This window comes from Aythya marila (genome assembly GCF_965140915.1).
Source record: "Aythya marila genome assembly, chromosome: Z".
Classification (NCBI taxonomy): Eukaryota; Metazoa; Chordata; class Aves; order Anseriformes; family Anatidae; genus Aythya; species Aythya marila.
In genome coordinates this window covers 80,887,431-80,915,213 of record NC_139080.1, presented here as the reverse complement: position 1 = coordinate 80,915,213, position 27,783 = coordinate 80,887,431, and the positions used below count along the sequence as shown (strand labels likewise).

The following is a 27,783-nucleotide window of genomic DNA, read 5'->3' as shown; positions in this document are numbered from 1 at the left end:
TTGGTAGCTGCTGCTGCTCCTCCTCCTCTTGCTTCAGGTTGTCTTCAGTCTGCCAAGCTCCTGTACTGCAGAACTTCTCACAGCTCAAACTTGCACTGGCTTTTGCAGGCTCACCATCCTCTTGTCAAGGAAATATCTCTGCATGTGTGTGCTAGTTTCTGCACCTGCTCAGTGCAAGGATGCTGGCTGCAGAAATGAAGACCTTTCGCTTAAGAAAGTATCAGACATGGACCCACACCATACCCATAGACTGACCCTTGAACAATGTTCCTTCAGCCACTGCTCTGGAAAAAAACATCCTCACTCCAAAGCTCCTTGCAGGCTGTTCCTTGCTTTGGCAGCCCCTTGCCAACCCACTTGTATCTTGCTGGCATGCCTGTTGCATGCCAAGGGACTTGTGATTTCTCCTACATGCCACTTCCATCCACAGTCTCCATCTTGGGTGAGATGTCCCACAGAAATAAATGGCCTGCCAGGAGATCTGCCATCAGGAAGCTGCCTCTTCCTACCTAGCTTCAAGTTATGTGACTTTTAGGGCACAGCTGGGATACAGGGATGTTTCCAGTAGGCAGCACATCCTCTTGAGAACAAAACAAGTAGCCTGGCTCATTTCTACCCTGTGTAGTGCCAGCCTCTAGAGGAGGTAGAGGTGGAGGACTCTCCATCTGCTGGGAAGTCAAATTCAGCCAATGTGGTAAGGGGCAGGAAGACTCTTGGAATAATGAACTCTATTTGGATATTCATAGGCACATGAAACACAGATGCTCCCATGTGGCATTTGAGCCCTGTGCACTGACCTACAGCTTGATCCTTGTTTGGTCCAAATGCTCCACATGCTGACAGCAATCTGAGGATGTGCAGTGCACACCTGGACTCCTTTCGGCTAAGGACTGTAACCATCAACACCCCATCCTCTACTAACCTTTCGACCTTCTCCTCTACAGCTGTTTCTGCATCCCATTAACAGGACAAAGTGGGTTAGTCGAGAAAAAGTGTTTAATACTTATGCAGCAGGGGGAGACTACTACAGGAGTACTACTCTGGTGTTTGTCTTGCATGGATTTGTCAAATGCAACTTAAAGCAGAGTTTCTGGAGCAGACACCGGGGAACTGGAAAATATTTGACAGGATTCTGGGTTTACCTGGAAGGCAAGAAAGCAGAGCTAAGGAATACTCGTTAAAATAAATAAATAAATAAGTGATCTGTGTTTGAATCTCTGGCTTTGTCTTCTGTTTCTATAGGCTGATCACAGCATCCTGCCACACTCCTGAGCTTGGTGATGCTGCAGATACTGGAACGCAGCTGCTTGCTGCGGTAATGTCCCGGTGTCCCACCAGACCTGTCCCTGCAATGTGAGTGGATGTGTTCCAACTGCATGCTAGCACTGCACCACTTGGGGTTTAGGTCAGGGTTAAAAAGAGTCTTCAGAGCTGAAGAAAGCTCCATTCTCTGTCTAAATAAACAAGCATGGGTAACAGGTTGGTTATTTTTTTTCTTTTTTTTTTTTCTTTTTTTTTTTTTTTAATAAGGAATGTTGTCAGTCCTATTTTATTATGCGTAATAGAAGGAGGTGAAAAAAATCAATATAAGCACTGCACCTAATCTACTTAAACTACAATCACAATGTTATGTGAATGCCTTACAACATTGTTTAAATCCAACAAGAAGACAAGAAAACAACAAATCTATGCAGGGTTTTTTATACATACGGTGAGAAAGTTTGTAAAGTGTTAAAATATATTTTCTGTTCTGTATGCTTCTGGTACAAGGAAGTGATGTGCAGAATACTGTATACTTATGAGCAGAGCCTTGACTTATACAAGCAAAATTCGACTTCAAAACATATACCGTATATCTTAAAATATTACTCCAAATCTCCTACAGTTGCTCATATAAAGTCAAATCCAGCACCTACTAAAGTTCAGCCAGCTGACTCTCTGACTCCAGTGGGCAATTGACTAAGCCCATGATAACTGTGAAGTACCTGACAGTCTAACCGTATTCATATGAAAAAAATCACATTGCATAGATTTAAACAGGAAGACATGCAATAACAAGACAAGTCACAGTATAGCAAAACCTTGTTTCTTTGGTGAAACAGAAGCAGATATAAAAGTTACAAAGATTTTAGACTTTCATTCACAAAAAACAGACATTCACATTATACACTATACAAGATAATATAAATAGAGAAAAGTATTATGTGCATTGTTTGGGGGTAGGGGTGGGGAATGAACCGGCCAACACAGTGACGCATTGCCATGTTGAACGCACAAAGACTGGGTATCCATGGTGGAGCAGTCACTGCAATTTTTTAAGAGATGTTGCCTGGGACTGTAATCAATGGTCCCAATAAACCATGGCAAGGTCGCCTCATGGGCAGTTCTGCCTGGGACAAACTTGTACATGTTGGCTGGGTTTTTGATTCTTTTCCTTTCCTTTTCAACTTCTTGCATCATATCCCCACACTAACACAAAGGCATAAGCCTCCCAACTCTGTTTGTATTTGCAGTGTTATTTTGAAAGTTGTATGTATGTATCCTAGGGAACTTACTTTATTTATCCTTTATTATTTATTTTTTTTCCTGTGCCCAAAGACGTGCAGGGAACTTTGCAGAAATAACCAGACACAATCCTTTATGTGGAGAAGTCCTTTCAAACATTACCTTCTACACTTACTATACACATCCAGGTCAGTTGTCGCGCTGACCAGGGTAAGAAATCATAATAGAAAACTCCTACATACACACTGCACCAACTACAACCTAAAACCTCTTTGTGCACACACTTCTTCCTAGAAAGCCAAGATCCTGATTCTTCCATAAGTCACACAGTTCTCACCCATCTAACCACAAACAAATGATCCTGTTTAGCAGGAATTTTGTTCTCTGGGAAAATAGCAAAAGATGGTTCCAAAAGTGGAGCTCAGGGGCTAATACTGCACTGGCGAGCTCTTTTAATCTTCTTTGCATGGGTAAAATAACATCCAATAAATTAAATCAGTATGGCTTACTTCATTTATTTATGTACGCTTCACAGCTGCAGCATTCATACACAAACATTCATTACTTTATAAAAAGATTAAAAAATGGTTATATATACAAAATTATTTACTTTTTTGATTTTTGTTTGTTTTTTACAAAAAAAGATCCCCCAAACACTAGGTCTAACTCCATTTTAGAATGCAGAGACCTGTAATATAGACCTTGTGGTTAATGTTGTGAAAGTCTTTTTTTTTTTTCATTTTTTTTCTTTTTTTTTTTTTCCTCTTTTTTTCTTTCTTTCAGAAAAGGTGGCCCTGGTTGATAAAGTTAATGTATTAGCACTTGGATTTTTACAGGCCCTCCTTGTCATATACAAGTCCTCCATGCAGTCCTTTCTCATGAATGATGAGGCTGGAATGGAGAGCAGAAAAAAAGTTCCACATTGCAGTCCCTAGTTCATGCTATATCCCCACTTTATGTGCTCTAAATTTTGCATCACATGGACACACACTGTACCTTGGATGGTAACTGGCACAGTTTGCATTAAAAAGAAAAAGTCATGTCACTTGTGTGTTTATCTTCACCTTGTAATAGCAAATTTCAGTCAGTGAAGTTATTTCAACCATTTCCAGCCTAGGTAAACAACATAAAAACAATGTCACAAATGACTGAAGACCTCTGAGGCCATTCTAACCATAAATATGCCTGAACTTAGTGTGACTTTTCATTTTATATACAGGATTTTTAAAACAACACACAATTAAACAACATTAAAATCATCTTATTTACATTTTCATTGGTGCTAAAATTGAGCTGTTTAAATATTGCAGAAGGCTGGTATATGTCATAAAATGGTCCACACTGATGGCATATAGAAAACTAATAATCATTATAGGCTGGAAATGGTCTCTTTTTATCCCCATAAGCACTTCTCCTCTATATAATTTTTATTTTTATTTTTTTTTTGTTTTCTGATAAACACAATATTTTTGCAAAATGCATTGTGAATACCGGAGTCCATAGTTTCAAAACAATTTGATAATACTCCTATAAGTGATAGAAAAGGCACAGAAAGTTAGAACTTTGGCTGAAATGGTGGAAATCCCCATTCACCATTTAGCACTCAGCGCCTTGAGTCCTGCCATGTCCTGATCCAGCGATGGTAGTGTTTTGATGAATTTAATGATGTTCCCTTTCCTGATGAAGAATGTTTATAGTAGTATTTCTTAGAATAAGTCCTTTGGTACGTGGACGCTGCAATGAAAAGGAGGGAGAAAAAGAATATATTAATTAATTTGAAATGATATCAGCATGAATGGACTGGCTACGCTTCACATTAATTTTCTATTATTTGTGATTAATTAGGGAGTTAACAAATGATTAACTGATACTAAGGCCATGTTACAGACAGGAGAAGCATCTCTTGAAAATAGTTAGACCACATCTGCAGAAGGCATTGTTAGCATTATTGAGAACCTATGAATTCAGAGACTTTGTAAGAATGTTGCTGCTTAATTGAAAAGAATCTTAATGGCTTTTCTAAAAACAGAAAAGTAACATTTTTATTAGTTTTAGAATCCCAGTGATTTTTCTACAGATAGTGTGAGCTGTACTGCTGTCATAATCTATAATATAAGGTTTGCGCTTCTTTTAAAAATATACTCATTACTTTTCATTACTTATCATTACAGATGCTCATCTTTACATTAATGAATCTATTGTTTCTGAGGCAGCACTGATTCCTTTTCAGAGAACTTACGATTCATGCATGTAATTTTAGGCATATCCCATCTTCCATTCCCTTGGCACCGGATGGTTGGAATATGACGCTGGATGAAGCCATCTTTGCAGTGATATCTAATAAGTGAGTTGATCTCATAACGAGGTTTCATCTTCCCAAAGGTCTTTGCATTTTCCACAACAGGAGGCTGACCACAGGCAACTTAAAGGAAGACAAAACCCCAGTTTGTAAATGCCTTTCTGAGGTAAATTCTGTCTATGGGGACATGTCAAGAGATTTTAGCAAAAATCCCAAGAGACATGTCCAAATAAGGACAGGTAGATCACTTTTTTTCTGTAGTTCTCCGGTTCTGTACATCAAATACAATAATGATGGAAATGGTAAAACTGCAAAATGCATGGTTAATATTTCCTTTTTGGTTTAAATTTCTGATATAATTTTGAACCAAAAAAGTTTTCATACTCACACAAAGAAAAGATTTTCACTGGAAAGCTGCAAAACCTGAAGAGCAGTGAAGTTATTACAAGCATTTGATTAAAAAAAAAATAATAAAATAAAATAAAAAAAATCTCATTCTTAAAACTTCTCAGGTCTTCCTCAACAGCAGACTTTTTAAAAGCACTTAAAACTCATGCACCCTTCAACACACAATGAACATGTTATCAAAATGCTGTAAATGATAATTGGGCAACAGTGGAGTGCACAAGAGATTTTGGTTTCTTCTTTACTTTCCCAGTCTAAAAAGACAGAGAACAACTAAAGTGTTAATATACATCCCCTGGCAACTCTCGTGTTTGAGGTTTCATTGACCCGGGCAACTACAGGCCACTTCTGTGTTCAGCAGCATCATGGAGCAGACACTCCTGGAAGACCCTCCTTAGCTTGGTCTAAGGCACATGGAAAATAAGGTAGTGATTGGTAACAGCCAGCATGGCTTCACTAAGGGTAGGTTGTGCCTCACAAATCTGATGGCGTTCTATGATGGGGTTACAGCAATGAAGGATAGGGGAAAAGCAACTGACATTATCTACCTGGACATGTGCAAAGCATCTGACACTGACCGCATGATATCCTTGTCCCTAAATTGGAGAGACAGGGATTTGATGGATGGAGCACTCACTGGGTAAGGAATGGTTGCACTCAAAGAGTTGTGGTAGACAGCTCAATAACGATGTGGAGATCAGGAAGGAGTGGTGAACCTCAGGGATTGGTGTTGGGACCATTGCTGTTTGACATCTTTGTAAGTGACATGCGCAGTAGGACCTTGTGCACCCTCAGCAAGTTTGCTGATGACAGCGAGCTGGGTGGTGTGGTCGACACGCTGGAGGGAAGGGATGCCATCCAGAGGGACCTGGATGGGCCTGAGAGGTGGGCCTATGCAAACCTCATGAAGTTCAACAAAGCCAAGTTCAAGGTCCTGCATATGGGTCAGGGCAATCCCAAGCCCAAATACAGGCTGGGCAGAGAATGGATTGAGACCAGCTCTGAGAAGAATAACCTGGGAATGTTTGTTGACAAGAAGCTCAACACAAGCCAGCAATGTGTGATTGCAGCCTGGAAAGCCAACCGTACCCTGGGCTACACCAACAGCAGCACGGATCATCTGGGTGAGGGAGGGGATTGTCCTCCTCTGTTCTGCTCTTGTGAGACCCCACCTGGAGTCCTGCACTCAGCTCTGGGACCCCAGCAGAAGAAGGACAGGGGCCTGTAAGAGCGTCCTGTATGATCAAAGAACTGGAGCACCTCTCCTATGAAGACAGGCTGAGGGAGTTGGAGTTGTTCAGCCTGGAGAAGAGAAGGCTCTGGGAAGACCTTACAGTGGCCTGCCAGTGCCGAAAGAGGGCTATGGGAAATCTGGGGAGGGACTCTGTGTCAGGGGGTATAGTGAGAAGACAAGGAGTAATGATTTTAAACTAAAAGAGAATAGGTTTAGATTACCTATAAAGAAGAAATTCTTCACTCTGAGGGTGGTGAATCCCTGGTACAGGTTGCCCAGAGAAGCTGTGGATGCCTGATCCCTGGAGGTGTTCAAGGCCAGGCTGGATGGGGCCTTGGGCAACCTCGTCTGGTGGGAGGTGTCCCTGCCCATAGCAAGGGGGTTGGAACCAGATGGTCTTTAAATTCCCTTCCAACCCAAGCTATTCTGTGATTGTATGTAAGCATCAGCTCTAGCAGTGTATAAGTCCAATGTGCCTTTCAGATTCCTTCAGTCTGAACCTCCCCTGGTGCAGCTTTGTGCCATTCCTGTGCATTCTATCACTGCTACGCACATTGTTCACAGTGGCACGCAGGTAAAGCAGGTCTGCCAAGTACGTAAATGCCTCTTTTGTTGAGATCTGCAAATAAGAAATTTGTCTGGTTTCAACTAGGAGTTTCTATTGTGTACCATTTTGACCTTGACTCAAGAGCAGATTAGGAAAAGTTTAATATGTGGATAGAGAAAAACAAGTTTGTGGGGCTAACTCAGCTCTAGGTTCACTCTATTGGTCACCATAAATCACTTAGAATTTGTCCCTTTGTGTTTATAAAACTGGAATTATGCTATAGTTACTGTAAAGTTTGTACCTGTTCCTTTCTTGCAGGTATAGGTCAGGTGATAATTGCATGGAACATCATTCCACTGCCCATTCTCATGCCATATTATAACAACACAGTCTTCTCCAGCAGAAAAGAAACTGTCTGGCTGGTTTGGTCGCCAGTTCTCATATTGCTGCAGAAAAGAGAAGCACACCCATTATTTCCAGTGTTGGAATATATTTACATTTCATTTTACAGAACACAAAATATTACCATTGATGATGAGCAACCTCAATTGTTTGGTTCAGGCAGTTAAGCACAAACTACACAAAACTAGATTTACAATATCTTCCCACTCTATTAACAGACAAAAAGTATTTTGATGCTACATTTTACTTACTGTAGACTAGTATCAGGTGAGTAAAACAAGTTGACACAATTCAGTTCAAGGACTATCTCAACAAAAATGTGTTGGATCACACTCTACCTTACATAGGCTGAAAGCACGAAGCCAGGAAATGCAATGAATAAGCTACTACCCCTACTAGTCCATGTCTACTAAATGACAAACCACAGGCTGCATTCTCAAATTCAAATTATTTATTCTTCATTAATGAAGCCATGCAATAGGATGACTTTCAGAATTTTGTGTGAAATAAGTAAAGGTGTCAGAAAGTGGCCCCAGGTCACTGCAGATTGATATTGCCATTAAAAAGGCTTAGGTGGCAGACTGAGAGTATAGAGCAGCTTGAGAAATTATGATTCAAATTCTGCCTTCTGCAGAGAAATTACCACCACAGACATCTGGATCACATACATATGAGTGAAAATGGAAACTGGCACAGTAGTTTTAGAAGTAAAAATCTGATTGTCAGTATGTAACAACAAGTTTCAAATGGCAGAAAAATAGCTTTAGCATTAAATATATATATATAATATATATATATATTATATATATATAATATATATAATAATATATATATATATATTATTTTTTTTTTCTTCCTGGCACTGCACCTGGAACATACAATTGACATGTTGATTTGGGCAGACTCTGCTTTTTAGGTTCGAAGCTGTCAATTTGCAGGTTTGCACTTAATTTAACCAAACAGCTCTGCACCTCCCAGCTCAGCACCTGCCCCTATCAAGAGGGACAGCAGGAAACCAGCAGGAAAACAAAGGGATTATCATACAGATAGATAATCTATCCAATGTCTTTCATAGGGGACATATGCACTACTGTCCTTGAAGTTAGCAGTGGTGGGATACTGTTTACTCCACTTCTTGTTTCATCTTGATCCCAACTGAAGCTCAGTAACTTGAGATTTCCTTAATGTTATGCAAAGAAAAGCTAGAGGAAATATGGGAAACTATTCTTAGCAATTTTCTTTGTGATTCCTGTTGTGTCACTCCAAGAATTTGATGGTGGCTAAAAATAGATATCTAAAAGAACAGGAATTCACATAAATGCCAGGCTTTAATTGGCAGATAGTCCCTTGTATGGTCAAAATGACAGAGTTCCTACAATGCTTACATCTTTCTGTCTAGAGTTGGCCCACATAAATGTCATAAAAGTTTAGCTTTCTATTTGCTTAGCTTTATGAAATAACCACTATTCATTGCCTGTGCAAAACCATTTTAGTAATACAGTTTACATACTCTATACAAGTAGTATTTACCTTACAAGGAATCAAGCTATGAACAATAACAACAACAACAACAACAACAACAAAAGAGTTAAATGCATATTTTCCTGTTATGTGTCCATCACTGGTTTTAATTATCCAAGCAATTTAACAATCATGATTTAAATAAATTTGTTCTGCACTGAATCTGTTACCTCTAGCAATTCATAAAACATCTTCCTACTTTTGTGGGACCTGCTTAACTTCACCTCTATGCTTTAGTATCTCATAGTCCTAAACTGCAACACATTCTAACTTCCTTACTGATGTCCAGAATTCAAAAACTCACATCAACTGAGAAATTAAGAGTATAACCTTTTGTAAGCATGGTAGTAAAATACCATATACATGTGTCAAATGGGATCTGTTGTGTGTGGGCCTCCTGCAACACCTGGTACAAAAAAATAACCAACAAAATTAACTAAAGAAAATTCTGCATATACCTCCTGATATCTCCTGGGCCAGTGAGGACAATGGGAGGTAAGGCGTGTGCCCATGCACAGTGTGTATTTTTGTAATTTGGAGTGCTCCCTTTTGCAAAAGAATATGTCGGAAGTGCTGCCTCGCCTCAGGTCTAGTGACTTGGCACAGCCAAGCTGGTGAAGGGTCTGGGAATGTGCCGAGGCCATGTGAGATGCCTATTGCTGGCTAAGGCAGGGTGCACACACACGCCAAGGGCTTAGGTTTACCTGTGTTATGGCCCCACGCACTCGTCTCAGTCACCCCTCACATCTCACCACCTGCCCTACTGAAAGGTAGCATCTGCTCCTTTGAGAATATGCCAAGACATAGGGACACAAGGAAAAAGCTGTGAAAACAGCCAGGTTAATGGTAGAAAAGTTTGGTTAGTGACGCCCTGACAGCAAAGCCTCGCGGCTCTGTCTTGTGGAACTGCAGCTGCAGAGAGCTGCATGCTTCTGCAGGGGTCAGTGTGTGGGAACTGGGATGCTTCATGGCAACTGGGGGCGTGTGAGCTGAAGGTGCTCAGCAACTTGCCAGCTCCCACCCGAGCCCAAAATTTGTCTGCTTTGTTGGCAGGGCTGCAGCATAATGGCAAGGGATTATATCTGGGCTGTGTGGTTTACTCAAGAATGTCTGATATCCTCCAGCATGACATGCTGTTACCTCATATCTAATATCATCATTGCATGAGTTTATTTTGGCTGAATACCTCTGATTTCATTTGGTTTCAGTGCCAGAATTGCTTAGCAGAGGAAGTTCCAGACCGCTGAATTGCTTTCTTAGGTCCCCACCCAGCTCCTCTGTAGTTTTTCAGATCCTTATTTAGCCCCTGATAACATGATAATGATACAAAAAGATTCTCACAGTTTGAGTTGAATAAGTTGTTACAAAAATAAACTAATAATTTGCTTTCTTCTTACAGATGACATTTTTGCATGACCATGAGCTTGACTCTGTTTTCCACTTAAACTACTGTAAACCAGGGGTGACTGCACTATGTCCAGTAAAACTACATCAGCAGAAACGTAATGGGAAAGAACCAAATCCCATGTTACATACTGCATTGTACTGTTTGTTTTCAGAGATATTCCTTACAATCTCTCTACAAAGTCTGTGAAATGTACAGATACCCCTCCCCTTGCAAAAAGAAGTATCCTAAACAATTCATAAATCTCCTGTTGGAAAACACCACTCAAAATAATCTAAATAAGATGCCATTCTTTAAGTGGCTACATCATTTAAGTTCTTTGTATTTCAATGCAATTACTGTCTTGTAGAACAGTTATATTGTACAAAGAAAAAAAAAAAAAAAAAAAAGAAAAAAAAAAAAAAACAAAACCCAATATTTTAATTTCATTCCTTGGCAACATCTACCATTTGGGTTTGTTCGTTTTTTAAGATCATGTCCAAAACAGATTAGCTATGTTCACAGAGGAGCCAAAGCCCACTTGTATCATTCCAGCCACCCTGCTACTACCTTCTGTCTTCAGGGAAACTGATGCTGTCTCAGCACACCAGCAAAGCCACGCTAAGCAGTGCTGTGTTGGAGTTGATAAAGTCCAAGGCATCCTTTTACCAACAGTCATGCTTCAATCAGCACCATTAGCACTAGTTTTAGCTGTATCATTCATAAGGTATGATTTAGGGTCCTGAAAACCTAAAGAGATTCAAATGCTAAGTTCATACATGGAAGAAAGACCATGAAAAGAAGAAAGGTACTCAGCAGAAATAATTATATTGACCTAAATATTTTTACTGCCCTGGCTAATGTCAAAGCAATTAAAATGAAAAGCACTTCAGGACATGTAAGGACATGTAAGCTTATAGTGAGCTTCACAGAAGGTCTAGCCCTTTTCCTCCAGCTGTGAAGCATGTCTTGCTGGGGAGGCTGCAGGACGCTGACACTGCTGTGCCAGGCTCTTGGCAAAGCCCTCAGCATCCATGAAGGCAGGACACTTGCTTTGTGTTATCAAAAAAAATCTGTGTTTTGGTGTGACCAGAAAACAGCAGGAACTGGCCTTGGCAACAACATTTTGATATCTGTACATGCATTTGGTCCTTTGGAAACCACACACTGTTGTGTCTTGCCATCATTTCATGCCAAAAACAGGAGCTCCCACTGCACTCTTTTTGCCTTTTAGGAAATCTTTCTTGTACAGTCTTTTGGCGAAACTGAAACCCATGCTAACACATTGGACTTAGTTGTTCTAGTTTACTTTGCTGAAAAGTACTGAAAACTTCCCCGTAGAAAGAGGGCAGAAGGTCCATGGGCTGGAGCCACAGTGAGGCAGGGGACCAGCTCCTCAGGCTTCCCACATGGCAGCAGACAACACATGGCTGACTGATTGGCAACTGATAGCCTGGGGAACAGTGGCTATATATTTTCTTGCCTCATGGGAGGACCTTGGATCTGATGATTACAAAAGTCCATGAAGATGTTTTTATAATAAAAGTTCAATTTATTTATTTATTCCCTCCCCCCCCCCCCCTCCCCCCCATATCAGACTGAATTAAATCACAGCCTTAATCTGCCAGTTAGGTGGCAGGATGACAGTCCACCAATTAAATCCAAGAAAACCAGGATTACAGCAAGAGCTGTAAAGTGGCTGATTTTATTAGCTGGTCACTATTTTTGTCATTCAGATGGCTGGTAATTAAACAGAATAAGCAGAGCCTTCCTGTCACAAACAAGATCCTGCCTTGTGGGAGATTTGTTATTTAAATTTTCAGATAACCAGCCTTACTTGAGGGACTCATTTCCTTTTTAACGAGTAATCCATTCAGCTCTTTCAGATGTTTGCCCTGTCAAGGTGAATCCAGGAGTGAGCAGTATCTCAGCTTTGAGACATGCACTTAGACATTTCAACAGTTCCTTTATCTCCAAAAGGCACACCAAGTGGCTGAGATCAATAGCATGGGCTTTGCATTCCAGAATAGTCAACAAACACCATGTTTAACCAAGCACAGCTACTGATGCAAACAAAATGTTACTGCTTGACCTCATTATTGTGCAAAGGCTAATGATCTTTTCTACAAAACTAAAGCTAGGAAACAGTTTACTTGGAATACATGTCTTATTTATATTTGTAGGGTTAATGGCTTTCCTGCAGGGAAAGTAAAGCATGTTTTCAGCATGTCCAAATGAGTTTAAAGTATAAACCTTTCTTGGCACTTTTTGGGACTTATAATTTCCAATAGTATTTTTATTCTATTTCTTTCTGTCTGCTTCCCCCTCTGATTGCTTCTCAATTCAAGATTAATGTAGCAAATAAAATAAAACAAACAATCAAACAAACAAACTCAAGAACAAAAACAAACAAACAAACAAAAAAACGTAAAGCTGCAGGGACTTGGTGACATGATGCTCTCTGTGCCATGTCATCTTAAAATGAAGCACTATTTCCTGTCTCAGATTTTGTCACTAAATTAGTGTAAGACACCACTGCAAAACTTTTTGGCTGCTATCCTCATTTTTTCCCATAATTCTGCTATGGAACAGGAATACTTTTTTTTTTTTTTTTTTTTTTTTCTTCACAATAGCATGCATTTCTTAAAAAAAAAAAAAAAAGCCTTTTCAGGGAAATCTAGTGAACAAGTCCAGCACTGGGGAAGTTCTCTTATAGCTTGATTGCTTAACTAAAAACTACATCTCTCTTTTAGAGATGTAATAACTTGTTATTGCCCATGGTTTTAGGTTGGCTGAACCACCACAAGATAGATCAGCACAGGGGTAGAATGAGAATAAAGATCAGCTCAGAATGTTTGTGGCTTATGCTGTTAGACAGCACTGAAACTGTTACTTGAGACACTCATGGGAAGTTTGAAAGGGATTGCATTTCTTTTTGGTAGAAATAAAATCAAACAGATCGCTGAGAAGATTTGGCAATGAATAAAATACTTACATTAACTTCACCTAGTATTTAAATACATTTATATACTGAGAAAGACAAGAAACTACCTTACAGCATAGGCTCTGTTTCACTTAATTTCACCCCAAAGATCTGCAAAAGATCTTCTGTTTAATTTTATGAATGGGAGTAGTTTGACAGAATTTACCAAAAGTATTTGTGAGATTAAAAACTCCAGTCACTGAATGCTTAAGCACATGCCTTGCATTAAAGACATGGGTGGTACCCAAACTCCATAGGGTAGATCCCATGCATACTTTAGGCGCATGCTAAAATAAAAGCTAAATGTTTCCCAGCAAATCTTTGCTGGGAGAAATTTGAGTCAATTGGAAGACAACTGCTATGTCTAAACTTGACTATGGGTACAAAAAATATCACATGCCACAATCCCAATATTCTTAATACAGAGATCACAGTAGAATGACTTCCCTCAAGCCTCTAATTTGTGTTTTTTGTTCATGGGATTTGGGAAAGAGGCAGGATTTGGATTGGGCAGGCACCCAAAATTGGCTCCCCATTGCAGTCACACAGGGAGAAAGAAGGAGCTTTGAACTAGAAATGAAATAAGTAAAAATCATCAGCTGATGTAGCTGAAATAAAAATCAGTATCTTTTTTTTTTTTTGGGGGGGGGGGGGGGGTTATCTAGGAGACGACTATCTTTTTGACTTTTTTTTTTAAACAGAACCTCAAGGTAACAAACTTTCCACTCAAAGCACAAAGTGGCAGGTATGTCAAGAAATTACCACTAGATGGCAGTGTCTACTCACTACTGAGCCCTGAAGCAAACTAAGTAGCTCCGAGATCACAATTCTTCAGAAAAGATCTCTCTCTTATAAACGGCTTAAAAGCTAACTGAAGTCAATGGACAGCACCCCGATGACTTTGACCTGTTTGATCTGCTCTGCACCAAGTCCTCTTAGGGTAGTGACTTTTATCATGGTTCACACACTCTAGAGTTCAATTTTCTGGGTATATTGTGTGTGTTAGATATCCAGAAGTTCCCTTAGGATGGAGAATGAAAAATGAATGCCACAGGGAGCTGGTTAAATTCTCTTGTTATTGGGCAGGTGTCTTGCCGTGGAAGATAAGTGTGGTAGGATGTTAAATGGCATAATACATGTTTTCTGGGATTAACACCAGCTTAATTACGTATTATCAACGTGATGCAAATTGTGTAGGGTGTGACTTGCTCTTTTTGTGCACAGTTTACAGAAGAGTCAGTGGAAAATGAAAATCCTCCACTTTGTCATTTATTTCAACAGTTATTGCAGGTTTGAAGCTGTCCAAGAGCTTTAGCCCAGGGCCAGCTGTAATGAGGCTCTGAAGAAACTGCTGGCCCCCTTGGTAAAAATAAGACAAAAAAAACGCTTTGTACAAGAGGCCCTTCCTTCAGCCTACAACAGGCTGAACTAAAAACATAACTGTCATTAATAATGTTATATACTTCTCCCCCAGTTAAATGCAGGTCAAATGAGCATCTTAAAAAGAGTCTGTAATGACTGACTGCAGCACAAAATCAAAACATTTGGTAGATTTAAAATCTCCTTCTGCAGGGATCCTGTGGGACATTGGCACAATGAGCTTTTTGTTTGCAGCTGACTACAGTATTTTTTAGTTTGTTTGCTTTATTTAACCCTCGGAGACAGGCTACCTCCCTACAAAACCCCGTGCCTTTTGAAGGGCTTTGTGTTAAATAACGTTACTCTTTATGCAAGGGGTGCAGTTTTAGATTTGCTCAGGTCAGACCATTCTGATGCACTGACCAATAAAGTGGGGAAAAGAGAGGGCTTTGTTTTCTCCAGGATTAAACTTGGGTTTGGTTTTACTGTGTTTTTTATGCAGCTACCTAGGACTGACAACCGGAGGGCCAGCACTGCGAACACACAGCGTAAAGCTGCTGTGCTGAAGGGAAGAAAAACTAACGTAGAGTCTCTGGACAGTTTTAAAAGTGGCAATATGCCCCATTACTCTCCTAGCTGGCAGCACTCTCCCAGTGACAGACAATCTGGCCACAGACACTAGCCAGCTCCTTATTACGGCACTAATCTTATGTAATGGGAGTGAGCTTACTGCCCTACAAAGCACTAATTATCAACAGCATTTTCCGAAGGATATGAATAACTCCCCTTGTGAGACAGAGGCCCAAGGCACAACCCCAAGTAGCTATATGCGCTTAATCCATAACATGAATAGCTCCAAAGGACTCCTTTACCACCGTGCCTGCTCAAGGGCCCTTAACAGAGAAACGCCAGCAGCCCAAACACAATGGAGAAGCTGCCAAAAGCAACACCAGATTTCTTCTATTTGGATGGGTGTGCTTTACAGCTGTAAAAGTTAGTATTCACAGAGCTAAGTGAATTATTTAAATTCAATTTCCCTAAGATACCTTCAAATGTTGCATTGTATTCACAGTGTCTTTGATCAAGCCAATTATTAAATGTTTCCAATGACAGTGTAAATTTTGTTATTTTGTAGTTTGTATTACATCAAATTTAAGATATACAAGGACCTAAGTAGGAATGGACTTCTTTTTATATAGTTGTATAGAAGTATAGAAGTTGTATAGAAGTACAGACTTCTTTTTATATAGTTGTATTACTATTTGGGCTTTGTTTTTTTCTCCTGTACCACTGTGATTTTACCAAACTTATTTGAGTTTTTTTCAAGAATTTTATAAGTGAAATGAAGACTCTCTATGAATCATTGTAAAAGAGTTACTCACTATTCCATAAAAGCAAGGGAAAAATCTACAGAAAAGTGCAAGAATAATTTTGATTCTGTATTATTATTTGTAAACAAGCTCTTATTTGTAGCTGTTTTGATTCCCTTGTAAAATATCAAGCTGAGGAAAACTAATGCTTTCCCATACTAAGTACCAATGGGACAGCCCCACAACCACACTGTAATAGAAGGAAAGCAAATTAAAAAAAAAAAAAAAAAAAAAAAAAAAAAAAAAAGCTTTTAAAAATGTTGTATTATTTCCTTCTGCCTCTTCTGTCTGTCAGTGCAGTGAAATGCATATACCTCAAATGTGCTGAGCAGAAATTTGCCTGATTTTGAGGACACAATGAATAATGAAGCTCTAGGAGTGCTGGGGTGCTGTGAGCACTCTGAGCTCACTTCAGTGCCTTTGTTTTTGAGATTAACCTTCTGGAAATTAGGGTCTAGGTGGATGAGTCAAAATTTGCAGGCTACAAATCCCCTGCCTCTGGCCCACATGATCTTGTGTGTGGCTGATGCTACAGGTCCAGGCATGTGGCAGTGCCTTATAGCTCTCACCACAGTGAGAGGTGAACTTGCTCCACAAGCCTGGGTCTCAGTTTCCTGAAAGAACATTTTCTTTTTGTGTTGCACTCACACAGCTGCAATCAGCTCTTTTCCCTTGATAGGAAATGGGAACACTGGAAACACTGCCTAAGTGTTTTTCATGTGGCCCATCAGCTCCAGAAGACAAATCCAACTCTCCCAACCACCGGAAATGCCGGAAAGCTCTTTCTTTTCCAAAAGAAAAGAAGCAAGAACACGTTGTAGATGAGAAAAAAAACTGCTTCTTGCCATACAGCTACAGTACAACAAATCAGAACAAATTGGATTCGTGCAGGTGGCCAGCAATACTTTCCAGTGTTAGTGAAATTACATCTCATTTTGGTTTACATATTGGACTAGGTGCCCTAAGCTTAGCCAAGGAGCTTCAGAGCTTTTGCCCTGACCATATGCAAGAAGCTCCCACTTTGTCTTCAAAGGGAATTTGCAATAAACAAACAAACAAAACAAAACAAACAAACAAACAAACAAAAAAGGGGGGGGGGGGGGAGGACAAATATAATGTCTGGCCAATAAAAATGTATATAATGAAATACCAGTTTCATGGAAAGCAATCTGTTTATGTGAAAGTAGTACCTGGACTGCCAGCTGAACTTTAGGGCACCAAAGGTGTGACCTAACTACTTTAATCATGTTATTTTGCAGTTTTCAAGATCAATACATTTTTGGAATACAGGGAGTACAGCATGATGAAAAGGTAATGCTTAGCGGGAAGTGCTTAAACTATCTAGACTGCCCAATATGCTGCACAAGGTTATGACATTTTGCCTGAAAAGCAGGAAACTACTGAGAAGGTTTACCTTGAGAACTACTGTACTACTAAGACCTAAAACTTGTCAAAATCCCCTAAAAGCACACAGATAACTATTCATCAGACAGTTCAGTGAGGTAGATCTAAAGGTCTCCTTACACACTGTTTGTAGGAACAGAATCTCACAATAATACGATTTAAAACTGTACATGTTTCTACTTAAAGATAAATGTTCCTTGTCCTAAGAGTTTGTGTTAAAGAAAACATTTTGAAGTCTTCAGCATTTAATGTTGAACATATATTCAAACATAGTCAATCTACAATACAGGCATGGAAAAATGTCATGTGGATTAAAAAATAAAAAAGAAAAAGTGTTTTGAGCATTGTTACTTGTTTTCTCACTGAATTTGATTGTACCTGTTTTGTTATTCAAGAAACAAACATTTTCTTTGGGTATCTCTGAGAATTAGACCATTTCTTCCAAAAGTTGGTTATTGGCTTTATTTTTGCAAGTCACATAAATTCCGGTTGGTATATGAAAAATAAACACAAGGAGAAATGGACTCTTTTGACTGCTGATTTTTTTGACAGTCACTGTTTTCTACGGGGGATCACCAAGAATGTCAAGATACCAAAACTGATTGACAATAGACAGTCCACTATTAGGCACCTAAATAATTGCCCCTTTTTTCAAAATAAGAATATAAGTGTGAATCTGCCTGGGATAATCTAGGCTCAGTTTAGGCTTCCCAGTTAGAACCCTAATTTTATATGCTCAATTTTTAAAAGTCTTGGTCATATTCTCCCTACACAACCTTAAGAAATCTCCTGTCCCACTGAAGTGGCATGATCTGATCTCACAGAAAACCTAAAGGCCCTTGCATATTTGACTGGCAAAACTGATATCCATTGGTTGGTCAGGGAGGGGAAATTTCCACAACTGCATCTGAGATTCTAACCCTTCTCACATTACCAGAACAATAACAAAGATGAATTCATCACCTTCTCCAGCCCCACCACTGCAGCTTTTTAACACTTATCTCACATGAACAGACAAGAAGGCTCTGCAGAAAAAAAAAAATAAGAAGAAGAAAAAAACAAAAACAAAAACACGGCAAAACAAAACAAAACTGTATTTTGGGAGCATATGGAAGTGAGGCAGCACATGATTTATGTCATTGCTGCATATGACCATGAAGCCCACAAAAAATAGCTGAGCTGGACATGTGTATTCAAGAGCACACTGTAACTGGAAACAATGTACAGTGCACTTGAATGTATGTTTGTTGTTTTTCACTAAGGAACTCATGCAGGTGCTTTTGTTTGACTATCATATTTAATGGTGGCTGGCATTTAGTTTCAGTTTAAAAATTCTGGAAAAACACTTGGCTTGGTTTTGAGCTGAAAATGCTAAAAAGAGGACTGATTTTCTTCTATCAGACTCATTGGTTGAAATACCTTTTAGGTGCAAATAAAATAATAACAATAAAGAAAAAAGTCACCTGATCCTTTTTCCAGAAACTGCTAATAAAAGACATGCCAACACCTGGCAAAAGAGTTCTTTTCAACATACTAACTATTTGAGTTTTGGTCTTCTTATGTCCATGGAAAATGTGTACCAGAGTAATCCAGACCTTATCCCATATTGTCCAAAGGTAAAGCCTGTGGTTCAGGGATTTCTGATTCCAGTTCTAGGTTTGTGTCTCCTTTTATTTGTTTGGTTCAGGAAAACAAACAAACAAACAAACAAACAAAAAACTCATGTGAAAGAGAAGTCGCAACTCTTATGTGTAAACACTGGTTATCACAGCTATTAATCTGCGCAGTACTAAGTTAGCTGCAGCACTGGGACAATAATTTCATCCATGATGTGTCTTGCTGCTGCTGCTATTCATTTGTTTTTTCTTTTAAATCTACTGAGCATCACAACCCTTTTTAACCCAAAAACTTATGAAATATTATAAGTATGATTTTCAGATTAAACCAAGCTGTTGTCAGAAAACTATCAAGATAAAGATAAATGAATATATATCACTTCTATATGCACTGTCCACCTGAAAGTTGGTGTGGCTTTTCTGATGTTGATAGTGTCTCCAGCTTATCAGGGGGATCCCCAGCAGACATGAAGAATTTTCTACTACACCAGAATTGTTGAATAGAATTCTAGACAGACAATAATCTCTTGGAGAGGAGCTGGGCAACAAAGACAAAAAAAGCTGATGCACCCTGATATGTAGAACACCAGAAGGCTGTTTAAATTTTGATATGCGCAACAGCTGTCTCTCTACTCATAAATTTATTTTAGAGCCTGAGGATGTATGAAATAATGCTTATTTTCATTATTGTAAATTATATTGATTCATTTAACACTATCATAACTGCTTTTCATCTGCAAATGCATAAATGATGTACATTTTTCAACTACATGGTATTCAAATTCATTGGAACTTAAGGACACCATCAAGGAACTACATTTTATGCTTACAGTTGATTTTTTCATTATTTCTATTTATTACCTGAGGTGTAATGAATCACCACCACTAGAGGATAGTGTCATCAAAGTTAAACCATCCTCAGAGAGTGCCTGTTTCAGACAGTGAGGTGCAAGATGCCACATAAGAAACAGAGAATGAAATAATCCAGAATGAGTGAAGCTCAAGGCCATGACCCATCTTGTGCTCCCAAAAATACACGAGAGGCAAGAGAAGGTGATGAAAAGAAACTCCTTCACTTACATCCTGCGAGACTATGTAGCTCCAAGCACAAATGGGTACAAACATGATTTAAGTCGTTTTCACCAAAGAATAACCAAGCAGTCAATTGGGCAACAAACATTTTCATCTTCCTTCCTTTTCTCCCCATTCTGTCACCTCCTACACATGTTTCCCAAGAAATGGCTCATTTATAAGTTATTTTAAAGGACTTTGTGGCTATTTATATAAAAATGTAATAAGTAAAGCTTGCTTTGATCCAGGTGTCTCTCTACATAAGCTGTAGTCACATAGTATGCAGCAATGATCACTGTGTGCATGTGTGAGCATGTGCACATCTGTGTCCTGTAGTCCAGATGCTTTCTCCTCTAAGAATTCACAACTGGGGGTGGGGGGAAATAATAATCATAACTGCTTTTTTATATATATAGTGCTATTCAGTGGGTGTTAAACAGCAATAAATCACCTGTCCCTTCTACAGAAGTGTCTGTTTTGAATTGGAGGTACTGTATCAAGCAACTATTTGATTTAGGTCTGCTAAAGGTGGACAGGGAGTGTTTTCCCTCTCCTTCTGCTGACTTTCCTTCCTTCATGTTTTAAGGCATCAGGAGGTATCAACAGCAACTTAAAACTTTATGGACAGATTATTGGTTGCAGGCCTCCTGAACCACCTAAGAATGACTGCTTCAACATCCTAGCCATCAGAATGCCACACCAACTAAAACAGCTCCCCAGAAGACCTGAAAGGTTTCTTCATGCACTCAAAAAGACAAGGGCTCATATGCAGTATCTTCATCTGAAAAAATGCATTCTGCTCTATATATGTAAGGAATCTTCTTAGAGATGAAAAACAAAACCGTCTGCAGCAGTGACCCCTAAGTAATAGTCTCAGACTTTCTGAGCTTTTCTCTTTGGAAACATTAGGAGATCCCACATATAAAATAATAAGAACTAAAATTAAGATTTTAGAACTACATCACAAATGGAAATTATCCTGAAACAAGACAGTATCCTGGCTGTTTGCTTGGATGCATATTTAGTGACTGCATGTTTTCATGCAGCTTCCCTCAGTTCTGATGGGAAATTGATAAGACAGAGCAAAAAGAAAGGAGTGGATGATTTAATTTCAGAGGCATCTTACCAGTGGGCTACCATCAGTCCAGCGGAAGTCACGCTCAAACATTTTGTCATTGAGGCCAATCCACTGGTAGTCATGCCCAATACCTAATGGGAAAGGAAACAGAAGGATATTTTTATTAACTTTCCCATAAATGGGAGAGATTTCATCAAAGAAAAGAAAAAGAATTTGCACAGAATGAATCAGACATCCTGTTCTTAAGATTCTTCTACTCCCTGTGCAAACAACTATTTACAGGCTGTTTTTCAGCATTTTTATTTTAATTTGGATGTCTATAAAAATGGAGATTCTTATCTAACTGTTTTAAACAATCATGCCTATTACTGACTGCATCCCCCCCAAAGAAAACAGATGAGTTTCCTATCTGGGCACACATCAGAAAAAAAGAAAAAAAAAAAAAAAAAAAAAGAAAAAAAAAGAAAAAAAAAAGAAAAAAAAAAGAGAAAGAAAGAGAGAGAGAGAGAAAGAGAGAAAAAGAGAGAGAAAGAGAGAAAGAAAGAGAGAAAGAGAGAAAGAGAGAAAGAGAGAGAAAAAGAAAGGAAAAAAAAAGACAAATATTTTAATTTACAGTATTTTTTCAAGTTTTGTCTAGGCTGTGACTGAGGTCAAGATTTTGCAGCATTAACTCATAGGAGCTATTCTTTTATACATGCCTACTAACATGATGGCCTGGCCATTTTTGCCATGTGAACAAAAGATCTAAAGCTACCAGAAAAAAAAAGTTTAATTAATTTTCTATATCAAAACCATAGGACTAGTTCACTTTCCCCCAAAATGAAACATTTTCTATGTAACAAGTCATAACTTAATAGAGATTAAGGATCTTGCACTTAAAGACAAAGTGACAACCAAGAAAACAAAGTGCATCTTTGCATCTCTATATTCTAAAAGTATATTTTAACATGGAGATGTAAAAGTTTAGTGAACGGCCAATATGATCCTCTCTCTGAATCCTCAGTGCCTGTGCTTGCTTAGAGAGATGACAACAGTACGTACGGTTCACAAAGATCTGCTCCTCGTGGGACAAGATGCTCGTCAGGTGGGCTCCCTGCAGACGGCATTCCCTTTCAGCTGTGTCCCATGTGCGCCGGTGGGCAAAGTATTTGTAGCACTGTCCTTGGAACTTGTGCCAGCCGTAATCACAGGTCTCCGTGTCTGTGACAAATAAACAAACCGTGTTTCTGATAATGGGCATGGAACATGGACATGTTTCACATGGATGGACTCTGTAGAACAAAAGGTTGAAGAAGATGCCCAAAACTCGTTAAGTATCTTGAGTTTTAATTACATTTTCATGTTGTTCTGTTTACCCAGTTTTGGTGTAAACTGCAAGTATATTACTTATGTAAGCAGTATAACTGTACTTGGCAGCTTTGCGATCTTCTACTGTTTAAATTATGCTGTACCCAGACAATCTCATAGGGATATTTTTACTCCATCACTCAGGGTGAATGAAATGACTTTATGTTAGACTGTCATTAGTCTACATTTCATCTAAATTTTCTGAGTCTGTAAGCAGGGATTAAATTTTTCACTTATAAGGGGGAGTAGTTCTTTGAATGACTGCACTGAATTACCTTGGTTTGAAAGAAACTGATAACGGAAAATAATCGTGTAGGAATGTGCTTGTTATTGTTCAGTCCAGACACAAAGCTGCAGTATTATCCTTCTGAATTTACCCCTCCAAATCCTCCTCCAAAACCCATCTTCCATGATAAACTATAATTTAATAAACTCTAGGCATCAGTTTCTAAAGAAGGCTACAAAGCTGAAATACAATGTAATGAAATGCACATTGTCTGTGCTTGTACAAGGGATTGTGCTGATAAGAATACATAATAGACAGAAGTTCGTATCAGCCAGTATTTCTTTTCAACTAAAAAGATATAGAGATATAAATGTGAGCCTTGGAAGAGTAACAATCTGTGGATTTGACGTTAATTATTTCATCAAGGTTAGGCAGCTGCAAAGAGAATAGATGGCAAGAAGCAAGGTTCTCATCCCAAGTCTCTTTCTGCACCAGCACTGTAGAAATGAATCATAGGCAAAAATCAGTGTTAGTAAGATGGACAATAACGAATATGATGCCTGAGTGTGCCTGAGCTGTGCTCAATGACAAGAACCTGTCATTAAGAAATGAGAGTTTTGGGGAGGAATGGGAAAAACAAACAAACAAACAAACAAACAAAAACTACAGAAAACTCAGACTGTTTTGATTTACTGTGTATGAAATGGCACCATAAAGGACACTTCAGCACAAGGTTGTGGCATGTTCTGACTACAGCTGGTTCCAGCAATCTCAGCACATGCTGAGACCCTGACGGGCCTCTGTTGCAGGGTCCTAAAGAACAGAAACAAAAGCTTGGCTTTTTTTTTTTTTTTTTTTTTTTTTTCCCCCTACAAACAAGAATTTGCCACTTCCCACAAGATTTTGTGTCAATGCCAAAACAAAACTTTGTCTCAAAGGAACCATCTTGCCTTTCCAGAAGTATATGTACTTTCTGGGTGTGAATTAGATCATGTATTTTCAATAAATAAATATATCTAATAGTTAATAAGATGCTCTGGCCTAAGAGGCTCTCTTTACGTTAGTAAAGGGAAATGCCAAACGTAGAATATGCCAATGACATATGACTGCAAATTCCTTAACTATGATATTTTTCAGGTCAGAGCAGCTACCAGCTGAGAGGCAGTTCTGGAAAATAAATAATTCATAACACAAGGCTGATTCTTAACTCAGAGCAGAGAGATGCCATTCACATATCCTGAAGCATGGAAGTGTCAATTTTTTTGGAAGTCTGGTTGCTTTTTTAAATCTCCTAAGATAAAAAAATAGACTTCACATATATATGAATAGATATGTGCAAACATATCACTTCAGAGGCTTACCAGAATTTCTCTGTCAGCTCCTGGCAACATTAATAACACAGCAGTTATTGCCTTAGGAGTCTAGTATCAAAATCCTTTTTTAAAAGTTGTCAGTACAGACATAAATGTACTGAATATGATGGCATAATGAGTTTACACTGGTCGTCTCTCTTCTATTTTCAACAAGTTAAGCTGCAGAAAACTGCTTGTGCTTTGAGTAATCCCAGCTATGAAAAAAATGACTTTAATTTATACTAGCAGCTTGTTAGTTTTTGATGTTTTCCCTCTTTGCATTCTGTACGAGGTGCAGGCTGCTGATACAGCTTTAATCTCTGGGACCTAGGCCATTTTAAAGTTTAGTCTGCCTTTGGCTCCCTTGAACATTTGTTTAACCACACAATGCTGACTAACAGTGATGTGTCCTCTGAAAAGGCACTTAAGTTTTTATTATTCATCTTGTTCAGGGACCACCTTGTCCCACAGGAAAGAAGTCAGATAATAACAAGCAGTATTGCATGCTGAGAACATCATAGCTGGAGAGCAGATCCAGGCTATGCTAAGTTAGCTTTGCCTGCCTCTGCAGGGAGGGGCTCCAGGACTTGAAAGAAGGTCTGATGAAGGGCTGAATGGGAAGCAAAGCAGCTTGAAAATAGCAAAGCCCAATGACTGGGTCCAAAGAATGAGATGTAATGGCCCGAGTATGAACTGTCAGCACCAGAATTCTTCCTCATAAGGCAGAGGATGCAAAACTGCAACATATGTACTCAGAGTTGATATGCACGCACCCATGGTGCACATACAACTCTTCCCTCCTATCCAAAACAACACAGACTTTTTTTTTCTTTTTTTTTTTTCCAAGAGGAAAACATTAAATAACTTCTTCAGCACTTGTTTGTAGACCAAAACTACCAAAGAGAAGAAGACAGGGCTGAAGTCTGTAAAATAAATAGGATTTTTAAAAGAGGAAGGGAGAATTTATTTTTTTGAAAGGAAAGAGTCAAAGGAAGAGTGGAAAAGTAAGAAAGGGAGAATCATGAGGCCAGAGGACAACAAATGTGAACCAGGCAAATAAAAATGTGGGGACTGATTCAACTCTGTTGCAGAGAACTGAAAGAAATGCTGATTTACCCTGACTTTGTGTGTGCGCAAGGACATATATACATGCATATACTTTTATACACACACATATATATACAGACACACACATGTATTAATGCATACATATCTTAATGCATTAATACAAATGAAAGAGAGACACAAAGGTAAAGGTAAGTGCTCCATATGGATATAGGTTTTTAATGCCTTTTAATGCCTTTCTTGAACCAGTAAAATCTAATTGCAGGTGGCTGTAAACTTTCTGACTGAATCACCTGTGAGAACAGAGTAGGTGTGAGGACTTACGGAATACAATACTCCATGTTCACTGTAGACTTATCCTGGGAGGTAGTCACAGCTCTCTGTAACCTTATTCCAGAATGTGACAGAAAGACTGAAAACACTACGTGCCATATTTATATTGTCTGACTAAGTTTTAAGATTTATTACAACTTACAGGCTTTTTCAGTGATGTGTGCAAGGAGTTGACTTACACAACTTCTGTTCTTTATAACTGCAATTGTGTATGTGTAACAACTCTAGACTGCATTCAAAAAAAAGAAGAAAAAAAAATTCACTTTAGATTTAATACATAAGCAGGTATTGCTTTTTCAACAGCTGCAATATGCTGCTGACAGTAGGGCCCTTGTCTTTAAATACATTTCATACGAGGCTTAAAGCAAACAAAGACAGAAAAAGAGGTGCTAGAACGTAAGGAGAGTCCTGCTCAGCTGTGGATTTTATCTGTGACTGTCTGTCTTCAGGTAATGAACAAACGCCTGAGGCCCATTAGCCCACACATCTTGAGGAGGAACCAAATCTCTGGTAAATATTCAAAACAGTCCTTCCTCAGCTGAAAGACATCAGCTAGAGACCATCTGTTTTCAGAAAGCATCCTTGCACTTAGCCCTTCTCAAACACTTCCATTCCAAGCTACCAAGCTCTGGGAACAAAGTGAATCAAATGAGATAGAAGCCATCACAAGCATTTAAACAAAGAACTTGGGATATAAAAATAAAATAAAATAAAATAAAATAAAATAAAATAAAATAAAATAAAATAAAATAAAATAAAATAAAATAAAATAAAATAAAATAAAATAATAAAATAAAATAGGTTTTGCATGACAAAAAGAAAAAAAAAGTTTTGTTTTCAGAACCTGGAAGTCAGAGCAGACATCTATGTTATGCCAGGGAGGCATGTCTATTAACAAACGTGTACCAGCTTAGCACACAGGCCCACGCATGCAGCTGCATTTGGTAAGCTGGCTTGGTGAGGTGTGTCTGTAGGGATCCTGCAGTGGAGAAAGCTAGACTTTGAGTTTAAAAGGCAAACACCACTCCTTGAAAGCAGGTAGACAACTGTTAGGATAGCAAGGGGAGGGGACCGGGGGGGGTGGGGGGGTGGGGGAGGAGGTAGGGGGGAAAGAAAAGGGCCAACCAGCCATGGAAGGAAAATGAAGACAGAAAGATGTGCTCATCTACCCAGCTCTGACCTCACTCAATGGGATGCTGAAAGCTCTCCAAAGGGCTTTCCACAGAGGCATGCCAATGAAATGACCACTGGATCTCCTGGGATAAGACTCATACCAAGGCCTGCAGTCACCTTTCCAAAAACCTTTTCTGGGTATTTCAGCATATAAGAAGTGACATGCAAATGTCACTAAGTGGCAAGCATCTGTGCTTTGAAAAGATACACGTGATGGGCAAAAGAGGGTATTTTCTAACAGAGGTCCTCTGCTCCCCTTTGATCTAGTCTGAATCAGAAGCAATGCTGGCTTGCTCACCTACCAATCTAGTTTAGAAAGGAAACACCCTTGGTTGCTCTATTTCTAACATTAGACAACTTTAGCTCTCTTTAGGAAGAAGTTCCCGGGCTCAGATTGTCTGCTGAACTGCTTCCACCTGGCAAGAAAAATGTCTGTCAGGGAGCCAATTACAGCTCAGTGATTCTCAGAATTGATTTACTTCACCCTAGGTTAGATCACCCTGAAGGCTTCTTGACTCCCACCACCTGTTGGAGCTTCCTGACATGCAGCCACACTGTCCCCATGTCACATCTCCTCTTAACTCTAATACTATGCTAGATGTCAGCCAAAGATCTCTTATTCTATAAAAGTCTCACGGGGACATTTTGGTAAAATTCTGAACTCTACTTTTTTTTTTTTTTTTCCACACCAGTGTCTTGAGACTGGAGTGTAGTGAAATTGTCTGCTATGTTCTGAGTTTCATTTTCAGTGGCAACATGCATTCACTGCTTCCATTCACTTCCATAATATTTTGAAAACTCAGCAACATGTCTAAAAAAGCCCTTCAACTTTTTTTCTTTTTTTTTTTTTTTTTTTTTCTGAGGCTCTCTAAAATAAATAGTATATACTGGAGGGGAAAAAAAAAAAAAAAGAGAGAGAAGGTAATGAAATATAATCTTGGTGTGCTCAACTCCACCTTTCCTGTGGCACTGAGGTACACGTTCTGTCGTTCTGGCTGGTCTTTAAATCTAGTGAGGTCAGGACTGGTGCCTTGAAATAAAGCCTGCTTGCGAGACAACTGTGTCTGAGTTGCCAACACAATTTTATTTTGTCTGGTGGAGTGGAAATT

General features: G+C 39.0%; 1 protein-coding gene across 4 annotated transcripts in view; it reads right to left on the bottom strand.

Annotated features, from left to right (window-relative positions):
• Nucleotides 1-1,545: 1,545 nt before the first annotated feature.
• The window catches only part of VCAN (versican), a 113,443-nt gene continuing 87,205 nt past the window's right edge, over nt 1,546-27,783 (bottom strand). For all 4 annotated transcript variants that reach the window (XM_082783544.1, XM_082783546.1, XM_082783547.1 and 1 more), the window contains 5 exons: nt 22,220-22,378; nt 21,227-21,309; nt 7,292-7,436; nt 4,745-4,927; nt 1,546-4,239 (listed from right to left, as the gene is read on the bottom strand). In XM_082783544.1, coding sequence (XP_082639670.1) covers nt 4,109-4,239; nt 4,745-4,927; nt 7,292-7,436; nt 21,227-21,309; nt 22,220-22,378 — 701 coding nt within the window. In that variant the 3' untranslated portion in view covers nt 1,546-4,108. The remainder of the gene's footprint in view (nt 4,240-4,744; nt 4,928-7,291; nt 7,437-21,226; nt 21,310-22,219; nt 22,379-27,783) is intronic.